At 46.0% G+C, this 15,065-nt stretch overlaps 1 protein-coding gene across 3 annotated transcripts; it reads left to right on the forward strand.

Annotated features, from left to right (window-relative positions):
* The first annotated feature begins 202 nt into the window (after positions 1–202).
* SLC25A38 (solute carrier family 25 member 38) lies at positions 203–12,489 on the forward strand. Of its 3 annotated transcripts, none has more exons than XM_058555489.1 (7): positions 204–603; positions 5,843–5,964; positions 6,568–6,652; positions 7,384–7,563; positions 7,828–7,996; positions 10,182–10,348; positions 11,673–12,489. In XM_058555489.1, the coding sequence occupies exons 1-7, from the start codon at positions 535–537 to the stop codon at positions 11,793–11,795; spliced, it is 915 nt and encodes a 304-aa protein (XP_058411472.1). In that variant the 5' UTR covers positions 204–534; the 3' UTR covers positions 11,796–12,489. The 3 variants fall into 3 exon arrangements, with proteins under 3 accessions (XP_058411474.1, XP_058411472.1, XP_058411473.1); XM_058555490.1 differs by lacking the exon at positions 204–603 and adding an exon at positions 4,223–4,308; XM_058555491.1 differs by lacking the exon at positions 10,182–10,348 and having other exon boundaries at positions 203–603.
* The last annotated feature ends 2,576 nt before the right edge of the window (positions 12,490–15,065 follow it).

Raw genomic sequence — 15,065 nt, forward strand, 5'->3', positions numbered from 1 at the left:
AGTCTCGACTGTAAATATGTTCCGAAGTTGTGCCCAAAAGCATAACCCCGCGTTAACGCCCCATTAAGCTCCCGGCGCAGAGAAAGCGCGGATCCTGCAGTTCTGGACGTCTTCAGGAGGTGGCACTAAGGAGAACGCCCTTACCCGCTCGTGACCAGCGTCCAACCCCGGAAGCTAAATCCCCCTGTTCTTTCTAGTTCTTCCGGCTTTCTCCACCGGCTGGTACACACGGCCTGATTTCCTCAGGTCCTGAAGACTGCGGCGAGGCAGGATGGGCCGGAGAGCAGAGCCGCGGTGTCTGCGGAGCGAGTGAAGAGCGGCGAGTAGTTGCCGGGTCCGGCGCCCGGAGCTACGCACGGGCGGTGGGTGCTCAGGTCCTGACTCCCGACAGGCACAGACGGCAGAGCCCCCGCCTTAGAACGCATCTCCGGGCTACCGCCATCACGTCGTTTTGTCCTCTGAGGTCCCCAGGGCCGGACCTGAGCTCCCACCGACGCCACCCTGAGCCCAGTGCACTCGCAGGCCTCCTCTCCAATGATTCAGAAGTCACGCCCGGCGCTGCTGCAGCCTCAGGATGTCGGAGACAGAGTGGAAACGCTTATGGTAAACTGCGGGAAAGAAGAGGCAGGGGTTCTGGGACCGCCGGCCCGGGGAGGGAAATTCGGGAGATTGCCAAGGGTCAGCAGCCCTTGGGGAAGCTTTTTCGCGTCCTGGATGCGCGCGGAACCAGTTGGGGACGTGGCAGGAGAGACGGAGTTGGACTAAGGGAATTTAAAAGCGTGGGAGCAGAGAGGAGAGGAGTTGCAGCCCAGCCCTTGCGACAGGCAAGCAGAGGTCTCGCTGCTTCATTAGATCTGGGTAGAGATGGGCGGAATTGCCAGAGCCTTGGGGGATCTCCGGAGAATGTGCCCGCACAGCCCTGAGCGAAGTGCGAGCGCTACGGGACGTTGCTTTGAGTTGGATGCCTAGAGTGACAGAGGTGGGAGGACACCTGGGCAGATATTTGGACTATCGCAAGGCCCGGTAATAGTCCTATGCCTGAGAAGCGGTCGGTGCTGGAGTGAGGTGTGCCAGGACCGCAGTGCCCGCGGGCGGGGCGAGAGGGCCCCCTCTGGAAGTCCACCTCCACGCCTGCCGGGATCCGCGTGGTTCCCGGGCGCCGCCAGGCCACGCCCCTCCGGTGTCTGGATTGGTTGCCGTGGTCGGGCCGCCGGGCCGTCATTGGTGGAGACGGAGGCGGGGCTGGGGAGGCGGGTCCCGGAGGATGGTCTGGTTGAGTCACTGTTAATGATGGGTGGAGGCCGGGATGCTGCTTGGCCTTGAGCGGCGAGAGCCCGGGGTCGGTGGCCGCTCTCCCCTTGAAGTCATGGTTCCGGTCCGCCCGCGCAGGAGTCGAGGGACGGTGCGGGATCCTTTTTATTTTAATCCTTAAAAAAGGTAGCGGCGGCCGCTCTACGTTTACATCTCTGAAAACATGCTTATCTATTTCTCTTTCTGATTCCTCCAGCTCTGGTCTTGAGCTAAATTGAGCTAAATTGAATTTAGGATTTAGTTTCTTAATGGGAGTAGGAATTGCTTGTGGAACCTGTTTGCTAACTATGTAAGTGCTAGTTACTGCCTTTGTTTTCCTCCGGATTATTGTTTGGTTGTTTTTGCCCTCCCTCCTCAAAAAAAAAACAAAACAAAAAAACCCTGTATTACTCGTCTTATTTACCTTGAATAACTTTGGGCTATTTAGGAAAAAAATCAAACATGCCTTCAAAGGATGTGCCGTTCACCATTGATAATATCTTAAGACTATTCAAAACGAGAAGTGTAAATTCTGTTTTGTTTTGTTTTTTTTTAACAATTATATTACCTGCTGTTTTTTAACTATTAGAGGTTAATCCATACTGCTAGTATATATTTAGCATCTGCTGTGTGCTAATGCACCTGGAAAATTACAAAGTTAAAAAAGTTATGAACTCTATTCATTTATTCAACATATATTCATTGAGCCAATAATATGTCCAAGCAATGTGCTGTGAAAATAAAGACATAAAGAAGATAATTCCTGCAGTGGGGGATGGTGTGTGTGTGTGTGTGTGTGTGTGTGTGTGTGTGAGTGAGTGTGAAGGACAGCAGCCTTAAAACAAATGCCATACAACACCTGTGAGAGCATTAGGGAACCAGCACCGAGGAGAACTGCTCCGAAGCTTTAAAGCTGGAACTACAGGTCATTCCTACAGCCTCACTGGAGCTAAGGGCTGAAGGAGATTACCCTGTCTGGGGATGGGGCATGCAGGGCCCACTAAGCTTTATCTTGTGGAATTGTGCTCAAGGAAGAGCCATGTGCAGATTTCCTGTTAGATGATATGATTCCTTCATTCTTGACTGTTGAGCTCTACTGTGCGCTCGGCTCCATGCTGGGCAGGACAGCCAGTGACCTCTTCTGTCCTAGACCCTCAGTCATAAGGGAGATGGGCTCAGGTGCAGTGGAAACACTGAGGAGGAGCGCTGAACACCAGTGGGGGTTTACGGGGCTTTCCCAGAGCAGATGAGATCTAAGCAGAGGCCCCCAGGGATGAACTAGACGTGGGAGGAGCTAGGGTGGAGTTTTCAGAGATGAGAAGAAGGCAGAGTCCATCATGGCTGCAGAGTGTGTAAGAGGGAGGAGGCTGAGAGAACAAGCCACAAAGGTAAGAAGGGCCCCATGAGTCTGAAAGGCCTTGTCAGCCAGCAGATTGGACTTTATCCTGAAAGGAATATGGAACAAGGGTATCGTTTTGTTTTTTTAATTGTAATTCAGTGAGTGTTAATGACATTTATATGATACTTTATGGTTTCTAATACATTTGTCACTACTTAAACTTTTTATTCTATCTTGTATTTAATTTCAAATTGATAACTTCAAATTATACAAAATATTGTCTCTCATTGAAGGGTTTTGCACCTGGAAGCAATGTGGTCAGATTTACAGTTTTAAAAGATGACTCTGGCTGCAGGGTAGAGGGTAGATTAGAGGGATCAAAGAGATGAGGTGACGTGTGGGTGAAGAGGTGGTGGCAGTTGCCAAGGTAAGAGATGTTGGGGTTCTCAGCTAAGGTGGACAGAAGGAGGTAAATTTGAGAGCTGTTTAGGAGGTAGAATGAGGCTGAGTCAAGGACGGTGCCCATATTTCTGGCTGGGGCAGCTGGGTAGATAAATGGCAGGGCATTCACTGGGATAGGGCACCCTGGAGGAGGAGCGGATTGGGGGCGAGGGAGAGAGACGAGTTCAGGTTTGGAAGTGTTGTCTGAGGTGCCTGTGGGGCGTCTGAATAAGTGGATTATGTGGGTTTGAAGCTCTGGAGAGAGGTTGCAGGTGTGGATAGGAGGGTGGAAATTGAAGCCATGGGAGTGGATGAAGGAGTGTGTGAGCATTGTTCAGGGAAAAAAGAGCCTCTCCCTGTAAAGGAGGAGAGGCCAGAGAAGTGGGAGGAAGACCAGGACAGTGTTAATCCCCGAAGCCGGAGGAAGAGACCATTTCAAGAGGGAGCTCCAGTAGTAGTCAACAGTGGAATGCTGCTGAGCTGCCTGAGAAGTGCCCTGGATTTTCACTTCACACTAGGTGGTGTGCTGAAAAGACCGTGAACGTTGAGTCCTAGCCAATGGCTTCAAACCCTGTGACTTAGGACACATTTGTAACCTCTGTGAGCTTGTTTCATCTGTAAAATGGGTTTAAATACCTAGCTCTTAACAGTGTTGTGAGACTTTGAGGTGGTGTATATAGATGCCTTGCCCAGTGCTGCTCTGGGAGCACAGTGGAGGGTGGGTTGGTACGGTTGAGGCTGGAGACCACCAAGGAGGCTACTAGTGTGGATCAGTGGGGGGCAGACTCTGGGAAGACTGAGGGGTCATCAGCCGATCTTGGTCATGAAGCAGTAGGTGGAGTGAGGAGTCTTATGTGTCTCCCAAATATCCCACTGGAATATCTCAGTGTGGACTGGAGAAGAGGCAAGTGTGTGGAGAACTGTTGGCCGAGTTTCCATTTTGGAATGTTGAATTTGAGTTGCCTGTGGGCCATTCGACACAAGATCAAGGAGGTGTGGGGATAGCAGAGTCTGGAGAGAGGCTGGACTGGGCTGAAGATGTGGGCGTTGTCAGCATGTGTGTGTGAAGTGTGGTGCAGTGTGGGTGTGAGGAGGGTGCCCTGATAGGCTACAGCTGGGGGAGATAAGAGGAACAGCAACATCTGTGGGCAGGGCCAAGGGAAAGGACAGAGGATCTAAAAACAGGACTAATGGTCAGCAGAGCACCAGAACGCCAGCAAATGCACCAGAGAGGCCAAGTAAGAGAAGGCGAAGGATGGGAAAGGGTCCTGGGATATGGCAGGTCTTTGGTGAGACACAGGGCAGCCTTAGTGGATTGAGCTTTAGCTGGATAGTAAACTGTGGGGACCTGAGGGGTGATTAGTCAAGAGGGAGTAGAGATGATATGGCATCAGGCTAGAAAGATGGGGGCTTTCAAGCTTGTTTCCAGGCAAAGGAGAAGATGCCTATGAAAGGGAGAGGCCGAGTGTGCAGGGAAGAAGGGCTCATTGATGCCACAAAGTCTAGGATGAGGCCAAGAAACATAAAACTCATGAGAATATGGGTTAGCAAAAAGAGCCTCTCCTTGGGGGAGAGGGAGTTGGGTGCGGACACAGACCTGGCGAAGTATACATGTTGTGCTTGGTTGTACTTGTTGTCTTACCAATTCTACCATCCTTTGATACTTTACAAGCTATCTGAATGTGGTTATAAGCTCCAGTATTTATTATCTGAATTTATTTAGTTCTTTCCCCAACAGCCTTTTATGTAATTCAGTTACAATTTGAGACTTGCTTGTTTGGTGGAATGTGGAATGAGCTCTCTTCTCTGTGAAACACGTGCCACAGATTACAAACATTTTAGTTCCGGGTAAGTGGTTATGTGAGGTGTGTAACAGGCAACTTGCTATTTATCTTAGTGTTTTAGGACAACAGTATGCCGTTTATTAAAAAATAATAGTGCAAATGCCATTTAATGAGGAGAGAGAAGATCTTTTTGGATGGAGTTTGCCGTGTCTCCTTTGGACAAGAGGGCTTTTCGTGGTTGGGTTTTTTAAAGTGTTTTTCACAACCATTTGTGGTTGAGTCTGGATTCTGGGGCAGGTACTTGGGGGAAGCACATTTTGTCTTTGAGGGAGTCCTGCCCTTCTGGGTGGTGCCTCTAGATTAGCCAGTGTGTGTGACTGTCCTGGATTAAAGGAGGGCCAGCGAACCCAGAAGTGGCTGCTGGTCTATGTCACCATCTGCGATCTGTGTAGGTCCCAGCGAGATGGATGGGTATAAGAGAAGGGGAAAGTTTTAAAGTAAGGAAATCATAGGTTTTACAGGAAGTGGCACATATGTTTCACACTGCATCTGAGCTTACGGTTTCACTTCTGTGTCTTCTTCCTATAAATATCTACAGGTCCTACAACCAAGGGAGCCTAGAAACCAGCAGTTGAGAGTTAAAACATTATGTTCAGTTTATTTTGCTTTTGTGAAAATAAAGAGATGGTCAATAACTTTTATTGTCAGAACAAATAGGGAGATGTGGTCGGTGGCGTAATTTACAGATGGAAATAGACATGTTGCTCAGCAGGAGGAAACATTATGGATACTAAGACCAGAGAGATACCTCTTGCAATATACTATGTTCTCAACAACATTCTAGTACTGTTAATTCCTGGCTACACTTTTCCCTCCTCTGAAGTATGGAGGTAATACAGGGCACTACCAGGTGAGCTTCTAAGTGATCCTTGCAAAAGTGAGTCTTGCTGCAGCAAAGCCGCTGACACAGTGTTCTCTTGTCCTGCAGTTGCATCCAGTGATCAAAGCTTTCCTGTGTGGCTCCATCAGTGGTACTTGCTCTACCCTCCTTTTCCAACCTCTGGATCTCCTGAAAACACGCTTGCAGACTCTCCAGCCCTCCGCCCACGGGTAAGACCTGCTGCCCCCCATTTCACTGAGGAGCTGGTTTCAACAATTTCTCCCAGACACAGGAGCATCTTTACTGGGTCAAGTCAACTTTCATTCTGTTGGATGTTCAAAGAGAAACACTGGCCATGCCCAACTTTCGTGTGTTTTGTGTATCTTCTTTTCTGTGAATATTTTTTATATTTGACATTTCTTGTTAATTAAATAGGATCCTTCCCTGAGCAGCTTTCTGGGATCGGCCTCCGTGACATTCGCATTTTATTGTGCTAGCCTGTAATGTCCTAACTGTGCTGCCTGGCATGAGTAGTGGGTGGTCCTTGAAATAATGTTAAGTATTGAGTGCCCGCATATTGGGCTCAGCACTGTGGGAGGTATACAGAATATATAAAACAGGAGGTTATCCCATTGCTTGTAGTGTGAATGGACAGATAAACATGTACATGCAAAATCATGAACACATAGGAACTCCAAGATTCCGAGATGCATTGTGGAGATTCTTAAGTGTTCTACAAGAGTCCATACAAAGAAGTCTTTGAGTGGGGAGTTCTTTTATGAGAATGTGGTCTAGGTGATTTTTTCTTCCCTGCCTCCATTTTGTCTCCTCAGATCCAGACGTGTCGGGATGCTGGCTCTGCTCTTGAAGGTGGTTCGCACGGAGAGTCTTCTGGGCCTCTGGAAAGGGATGTCCCCTGTAAGCTGCGTTTTGGGTCTTCTCTTGCACCTTCTGCTTTAATAACTAGCCATTTCTCGTCTTCCTCGTGTATCCTCTCTTTTAAGGATCCATGAGAGTTGGAAGTGGTGAAAAGACCTGCATAGTCTTCCTGCCCATCTCTCATACCGTCGCTAACTTCTGTTTGAGGGCTTGGGGAAATATTACATCTGTATGCCCGGGGTATGACTTGTTGATGCAGCACAATCTCTGGAGCAGACGCAGCTGGTGCCCCTGCCCATCAGCCTATCCTTGCCCTTACCCCGTCAGTGCAAGCGGGCTGAGACCGCCACACCTGCCCTTTGTCTGAAGGCTTTTTCTCACCTTAGGAACTCACTTTGCTGGAAGAGCCAGGGGAATTAATGCCCACCCCAACCCCGCAGCATCCCTTAACCAATGAGAGATGAGAGTTGATGGTTAAAACCTCACTCCCCTCCTCAGGTGGAGGGATAACTCTGAGGTATGTCCTACACTGATTCCCAGAGGTCCCCAAAGGGATTAACTTGACCATGGCAGTAACTGGTTAGATAACACAGCCTTTACTGGCTGCCTTCTCTCCTATCTCTCTTCCCCACTCTCCTGTTGGTTCCCTCCACACCTTAAATCAACTACATGCGTGCAAATCCTGGGCCTCCTTTTGGGAAAATCCAGCTAAGACAGTATCTTACAGTGTTGGTCTTTGATTTCGTTCCTTCTTCCCACTTTTTCTGCAGTCCATTGTGAGGTGTGTTCCTGGCGTTGGAATCTACTTTGGCACTCTCTACTCTTTGAAGCAGTACTTCCTGCGAGGCCATCCCCCCACTGCCCTGGAGTCGGTCATACTAGGGGTGGGCTCTCGCTCAGTTGCAGGGGTCTGCATGTCGCCTATCACTGTGATCAAGACACGTTACGAGGTGAGTTTGACTGCTCTAGGCCCTCAGGGTGGGTAAATAGAGGCACTAGGCTCTTGAGTCAAGTGGCCACTGATGTCAACTCCTGATTTATAACCTAACATAGAGGCAGATGTGGTCAGAGAACCCATTTGTGTAGGCAGGCCAAGCCACATGTGAACCAGAGCGCCCAATGCTCTGGTAATGCCACATACTCTAAGTTGGCTTGGTTCATTGCTCAAACCCAAGGGTGCCATGCCAGTCACTGGTTCTGTGCCTCCTTTGCAGAGTGGGAGGTATGGCTATGAGAGCATCTACGCAGCCCTGAGGAGCATCTATCGCAACGAGGGGCACCGGGGCCTCTTCAGCGGCCTGACAGCGACACTCCTTCGTGATGCACCCTTTTCTGGAATCTACCTGATGTTTTACAACCAGACCAAAAACATTGTGCTCCACGGTACGGATAAGGGAAGGTGTGGTAGGGAAGAGATATCCCCAAGACATCACGTCCTCACCACTTTTTCTTTGATATGAGACTATTTGTTGTTCTTAGCAGCTCCAGGTTCTTAGCAGAGTTAAGGGACTGAGCCATATCAGCACTATGTCAGGCATGGGCCCGGGTGCTGGGATGCAGTGGCGGACATGACAGACGTGGTCCCTGGCCGTTCGAGTTTATAGCCTAGTGAGGCAGAGTACTGATAGTACTGTAATTCTTACGTGGGGGAGGGGATGGAATAAAGCACGTTTTGCATAGGTCTTGCGACAATACTTCCCAAATTTGCCTGATCTTCTGATTGCTGGGTCCCACCCAGGGCCTCCTGAATCAGAAGCTTTGGGGTAAGACCTGGGAGTCTGTATTTTTCAAGAAGCACTTGATGTGATTCTTATCAGACAAATTTGGGAAACACCAACGGGTTAGGAAGAAAAATATTATTTCCGCCTCTCTTGCTGTGTTCTCAGTTAATGTGGTTCTAAGCCCTTCATTTGGATGGAGAGAAATGTGCCAGACCTCAGGCATTCTGGCAGGCTAACCCTACCAGTAAGTTTATATTGGGCAAGACCTGGGCAAAGTCAATGGGCAGTAAACATCTACCCAAGCAGAGCCAGGTATTGATAGAAACACATCCTGTAGAATGAACCTTTGTTCAATAAGTTTCCTGTGGATAATTTGAGCAAAGAATTGCAACCAAGGTCATTTAATTGGGAAAGCTGGAATGCCACCATCATGTGATCAGTGATGACCAGCTGCAATTGGGGTGTTTTGGAAGATTTGCTGCTTCTCCCCAGGCACCAGGAGTTGTGACACTGCAGGTCACAGCTTTACTTTTTTTTTTTGCTGAGGAAGATTCGCCCTGAGCTAATATCTGTTGCCAATCTTCCTCTTTTTTTGCTTGAGGTAGATTAGCTCAAGACATGGGCAAAGACATGGGCAAAGTCAATGGGCAGTAAACATCTACCCAAGCAGAGCCAGGTATTGATAGAAACACATCCTGTAGAATGAACCTGAGCTAACATCTGTGCCAATCTTCCTCTATTTTTTGTATGTGCGTTGCCACCACAGCATGACTTCATGAGTGGTGTAGGTCTGCACCCAGGATCTGAACCCATGAACCTGGGCCGCCAAAGCAGAGCACGTGGAACTTTAACCACTTGGCCACGGGGCCGGCCCCAGTCACAGCCTTATTTTGCAGTAGAAAGTTAAGGCAATATGGGAGCTGGGATGTACGTTTTTAACTTCTCAATCCATCTTTAAAATTTTTTTTTATTTGGTATTTACAAATCATTTTAAACTTACAAAAAAGCCACACGAGTAGTACAGATAACTCCATAGCCGTTTATTATTCTCTTTCTATGTGGTAATTGTTTTTTTCCAAACCATTTAAAAGTAAGTGGCAGACATGATGCCCCTTTCCCCTTAAATAACTCAGTATGTATTTCCTAAGAACAATGACCTTCTCATATAACCATCTTATCAAATTCAGGAAATTTAACGTAGGTATAATTCTTTAACCTATAGTCTGATCTCTAGTCTTAATTTCTCCAGTTGTCCCAATCATGTACTTTGTAGCAATTTTTATTTTTTATTTTCAAGAGTATGGGCCAGTTATATAACCTCAGCGTGGGTTTATCTGATGTTTCCTCGTGACTAGATTCAGTTATACGTTTTTAGCAAGAAGACCACATAAGTGATGTTGTGTCCCCATGCCTTATATCAGGAAGCTCATGACATCAGCTTGACCCATTGTGGGTGATGTTAACTTTTTATCTCTTGGATAAGATAGTGTCTCCACTGAAAGCTCAATTATTTTTTCTTTTGTAATTTGTATCTCTATGGGGAGATACTTTGAATCTATATAAATCTATATAAAACATCCTGTGCCTTTCATCTATATGTCTTAGCATCAGTCAAGGATTCTTACCTGAATCAATTATGATGATGATGGTTGTAAAAATGTGAATTTTTAGCTTCATTATTTTGTCCACATTTATTAGTTATACCTTTAAGTTTTTAATTCTTAACCTCGTTTGAATCCAAACCCTTCTGGCTTTTTGGAAAGAATTAGTGGGCAACTTGGCATTGATATTTATCTGATGAATGTGAGATTTGTTTATAACTGAATGTTGCCTTTGTCCTATTTCAGACCGGTTGGATGTAGCCTTTATTCCTGTTGTAAATTTCAGCTGTGGGATATTTGCTGGTATTCTGGCCTCACTGGTAACTCAACCTGCAGATGTTATCAAAACTCATATGCAGCTCTCCCCAGTGAAATTTCGGTGGATTGGCCAGGCAGTGACACTCATTTTCAAAGTAAGGCTATAGAAAAAATACTGGTTCTTATTGTGGTTAAGGCTCCTCTGTAGAGCAGTAGCTCTCATCCTTTACACGTTAGAATCACCTGGGGAGCTTTTAAAAATCCCCATTCCCAAGTCACAACTTGGGCTAAATTATATCAGAATCTCTTGAGGGAGTGAGACCTTGGCAGCAGTATTTTAAGTTCCCCAGTGATTCCAATGTGTTGCCAAGGTTGAGAATCACAGCTTAAAATCTCTTGTTCTTTTTTTTAGGGGGGGAGGCTACATTAGGACAACCTGCAATGTTTGTTAAACATGCAGATTGCTGGGCTCTACCCCAGATCTACTGAATCAGGCGATCTGGGAGGACTAAGTAATCTAATCAAGGACCTAGGAGGAAATATAGTCAGAACAAAACCAGAAACACATTGTTTTGTTTCTAGGAGTTTGCTCTAATACAAAGGACAAAGGGTATTATTGAAGATAAAAAGTAAAGTGCACTAAAGTATTATTTAAAAGCCACTGAGTTGGCCCTGTGGGAACATGTACTGTTATCACACACCAAATATTCTTGTTCAAGGTAAATTTGTCACCTATATCTTTAGCTTTTCTGTACTTCTCAATTTTTCTGTGTAGCAGGGGAAACACATGAGCATATGCATCAAGTATCTGTCTCACTCTAGATCTAAGCAGACATTTGTGAATCGGATCAGATTCCTCACAGTGCTTAGGTTGCCTGCTTTCTTATTCTCTGTACCTAAAATCACAAAGTTTGAAAATACATTCTTCAGTATACATGAAAATGTCAGGAATGATAACAATAGAAATGAACAAATCAATCCAAATTATGAGGGAGGGATAAGAGGTGTTTTGTCTTTAATTCTTATGTAACGCGACCAAGAACATACAATGAATTACAAAACGTTGCTCCCTCCAGGCATACAAATTGCCAAAAAGTCACCTTTTCCTGCAGCCTGGAGCCAGGGCCCACGGCTTGGCAAGCAGACCTTGGTCTGGATTTCAGCTGCCACCTGGGGGCTTGATGCTTCTGTGCACTGTACAAGCTGTACAACTGTATGCAGCAACCCTGCATAAAGATTTTCAGCTAAGAAATAAATTCCCCTGGATAGAGCAAGCCATAGCTTAGCAACTATGCAAAAAATTTTTTTTAAGTTCATTGGCTCCTTGGACCCATTATTCATAGTTTTGGCATTCTTTATAAAAGTCTAAAAACTGAGTCTTAAAAATGGGGTAACAGAGAGAGACCCTCACTCTCATGCCAGGTGTATAATTGCATTGCTACTTTGCTTCCAGAGTTTTGACGTTCATTTTCCTCATAGGACTATGGGCTGCGTGGCTTCTTCCAAGGTGGCGTCCCCCGGGCCCTCCGCAGAACTCTGATGGCAGCCATGGCGTGGACAGTCTATGAAGAGATGATGGCCAAGATGGGCCTGAAGTCCTGACCCAGTACCTTCCTAGAGGGAACTGGGAAAAGATGGGATCCGTTGCCCTGCCTGGTTTGGGCCATAGGCTGCCTCCTCTCACGATCCTGAAGTAAGATGAAGTCCTATCTGGAAAGCGAGGCAGATATGTCACCCTGTTACTCAGTTCAAGTAGAGAATAGATGAGCCTGACTCAAGCCTTCAGAATCTCCCCAAAGAGGAGTCAACTGATACACACAGCACTTTGGGGAGTTAGGAAAAGGGTTTGCATACCCTGCAAGGCTACTTGAAAAGGCATTTCCAGAGAGAGCCCTGCCAGGTGGCTCCACCTCAGCCACCCTCCTGTACCACGGTGCCTCTTTGGGTCTGTTCCTGGGCAAGGAATCACAGAGCCAGAGCTGTGGGCTGCCTGCTGTGGCCGAGGAGCTCCAGCAGGGAACGCTGGATCTTCAGAGAAAGGAGTGACTGTTACCAGGCTGAAGTCTGCATCTGAGGTGATGTGAGGATGAGGAAGATAAGATGTCACTACTTAACTGGTTCCTAATCAACTTCTCAGAGGCTCTGGAGAAGGGGGGACAGTGGCTTCCTAGCCTCTTAAGTGTCCAAATTAAATTGTTTGATCTTGGCCCCAGCACTGTCTCAACTCTAAGTTGTTCTGGCATTTTTCTGCAGCAAAAGTTCAGATAAATAAAGTGAAGCACTTTATCATTGAAAACTTTGGAATACCTAGCGTCATCACTCTGTTCTGAAATAACAAAATAGTCTAAGGTGGCTGGCTCTTGACCTATATGGATTCTAAAACCTAAAAATTTTTAAAACAGCTTTATTTTACACATCATACAATTCACCGACTTCAGATATACAATTCAATGATTTTTAGTAAGTTTACTGAGTGGTGCAACCATCACTATAAATCAGTTTAGAACACATTCATCCCCCAAAAGTTCTCTTATTTGCAATTAATCCTCGTTCTAAGCCCCAGGCAGCCACTGATCTGCTTTCCGTCTCTATAAATTGGCCTTTTCTGTACACTTCCTGTAAATGGAGTCACACAATATATAGTCTCTTGTTTCCAGCTTCTTTAGCATAATGTTGTTGAGGTTCATCCATGATGTGGAATGTTCAATACTTTTTCCTTTTATTTTTAATGGCCTGATAATATTGTATCGTATGCCTATACCATATTTTATTTATCCATTCATAAATTGACGAATATTTGAATTGTTTCCACTTTTTAGCTCTTATGAATAATGCCACCATGAGCATTCATGTACAAGTGTTTTGGGGACATATATTTTCATTTCTCTTGCGTATATGCCTAGGAATGGAATTGCTGGATCGTGTGGTAACTATGTTTAAACATTCGAGAAACTACCAGACTGTTTTTCAAAGTGGCTATACCATTTTACGTTCCCACCAGGAGTGTATGAGGGTTCTGATTTCCCCACACCCTCCTCAACACTTGTTATTGTCTGTTTTATTTGTTATAGCTATTCTAGTTAGTACACAAGTTTTTCTGTCAATTTTCAAACCTAGGAAAGGGCCATTATTTTATCCAAAACAGCAGAAGGGGGAGGTTTTGTCTCCTGGTTAAGAACATGGGCTGTTCTTAACAGGGGGCCCAGATTGAAAGTCTGGCTCTCCATTTACTTAGACACATTTGAAATTGTGCCAGGGAAATGGGGTTAGTAACATTTCCTACCTCCTGCGGGGTGGTAGGGTTAAATGAACAAATGTTTCTGGCACACTGTATTAGTTTCCTAGGGCTGCCACAGCAAATTACCACACACTGGGTGGCTTCTAACAACAGAAATTTATTCTCTCACAGTTCTGGAGCCTATAAGTCTGAAATCAAGGTGTCACCAGGGCCATACTCTCTTTGAAGTTCCTTGTCTCTTCCAGCTTCTGGTGGAACCTGGCAATTCTTGGCATTCATCACTCGAATCTCTGCCTCTATCTTCACAGTGCCTCTCCCCCATGTGTCTGTCTCTCTGTGTCCAAATTTCTGTCTTCTTTTAAAGACGCTAGTCGTTGGATTAGGGCCCATCCTACTCCAGAATGACCTCATCTTAACTTGATTACATTTGTAAAGACCCCTATTTCCAAATGAGGTCACATTCATAGGAACTGGGGGTTAGGATTCCAACATATCTTTGTGGGGGACACAAGTTAACCTATGACACACATTAAGTTTAATGATTTGTAAGTTTAAATTAAGTTTATACTTTAGGTTTTAGGTTAAAATGCCCTATTCAAAATAATATGGGGAGGAGTATGGGAGAGAACAAAGGATCCTAATCTCATAGTGGCACCCAAGCTACCAGTGCTTGGTGACATATGTGTGAGGCCTTGTGCTGGGGAAAGCAGGGGAGCACTGAGCACTGGAAATGGTGTGCTGGCCCAGGAGTGAGGGAAGGCAGGTTACACAGACAATGGATGAAGTAGCTGTGTCCTAAGAATTAGACTCTGAGGCAGGGTATTCAGGTCCTTTCTCAGGGCCTCTTCAGTCTCCTTTGACCCTCATCTTGGGCAGTGGGAGACTAATGCCAGTGATGGCCCAGGGGGAGGGCTTGGGGGTGGGGGGACAGAGATGAGGCCCAGAGGTGTAGGCTTCACCCAACACAGATTTGCTCACCTTATACTTGGTTGGTGAATTTTGGCCACTACAGTCCCCTTCTGTGCCCCTCATTTGTTCTTTTTGGGGTAAATAATCATAAGATTTGGAGAAATAGTCTAATTTTCTCTAAACATGGGGTAAAACTGAAATTTGCCTTTGTGAACTCTGACTCCAGAGGCAAGTGGCCCTGGAGTCTGCATTTGCCAAGTCCCAAGAATTTTTTCTTCCTCTCCTGCCGTCTCCCAGTGTATGAGTGTTACAGTTCAGAAGGAAGGGGCTAGTGAGCTTCAGCTGGCTTTGGGAACATTACCCAGTGCCCTTTTTTTTTTTTTGATTGATTCATTTTAGCTGTCTCAGACAAGGCAAATTACTTAGTGGCGGGGCTTTGTGGGAGGAAATAGTCATCTGGGGACTAGAGATAAGGCTTAGTAAAGCATGAGCCAAAAGAGGACAGAAGCAAAGCTTTGAAACTGCCGTTATACTCAATTTACAAAAATATGTCATGAAATTTTTCAAACAGTCAGGAGAGTAGAGCACATGGTACATTGGCCCTTCAGTCACATCACCCAGGTGGAACAATTATCAGGATTTTGTCCCTCTTGCTTGTCTTTCTTCTCCCCCCACTTTTTTCTTTCCTTTATGAAGCTTTTAAAAGCAGATCCCAGACCTCACAC

This window comes from Diceros bicornis, chromosome 2 (assembly GCF_020826845.1).
Source record: "Diceros bicornis minor isolate mBicDic1 chromosome 2, mDicBic1.mat.cur, whole genome shotgun sequence".
NCBI classification, from domain to species: Eukaryota; Metazoa; Chordata; class Mammalia; order Perissodactyla; family Rhinocerotidae; genus Diceros; species Diceros bicornis.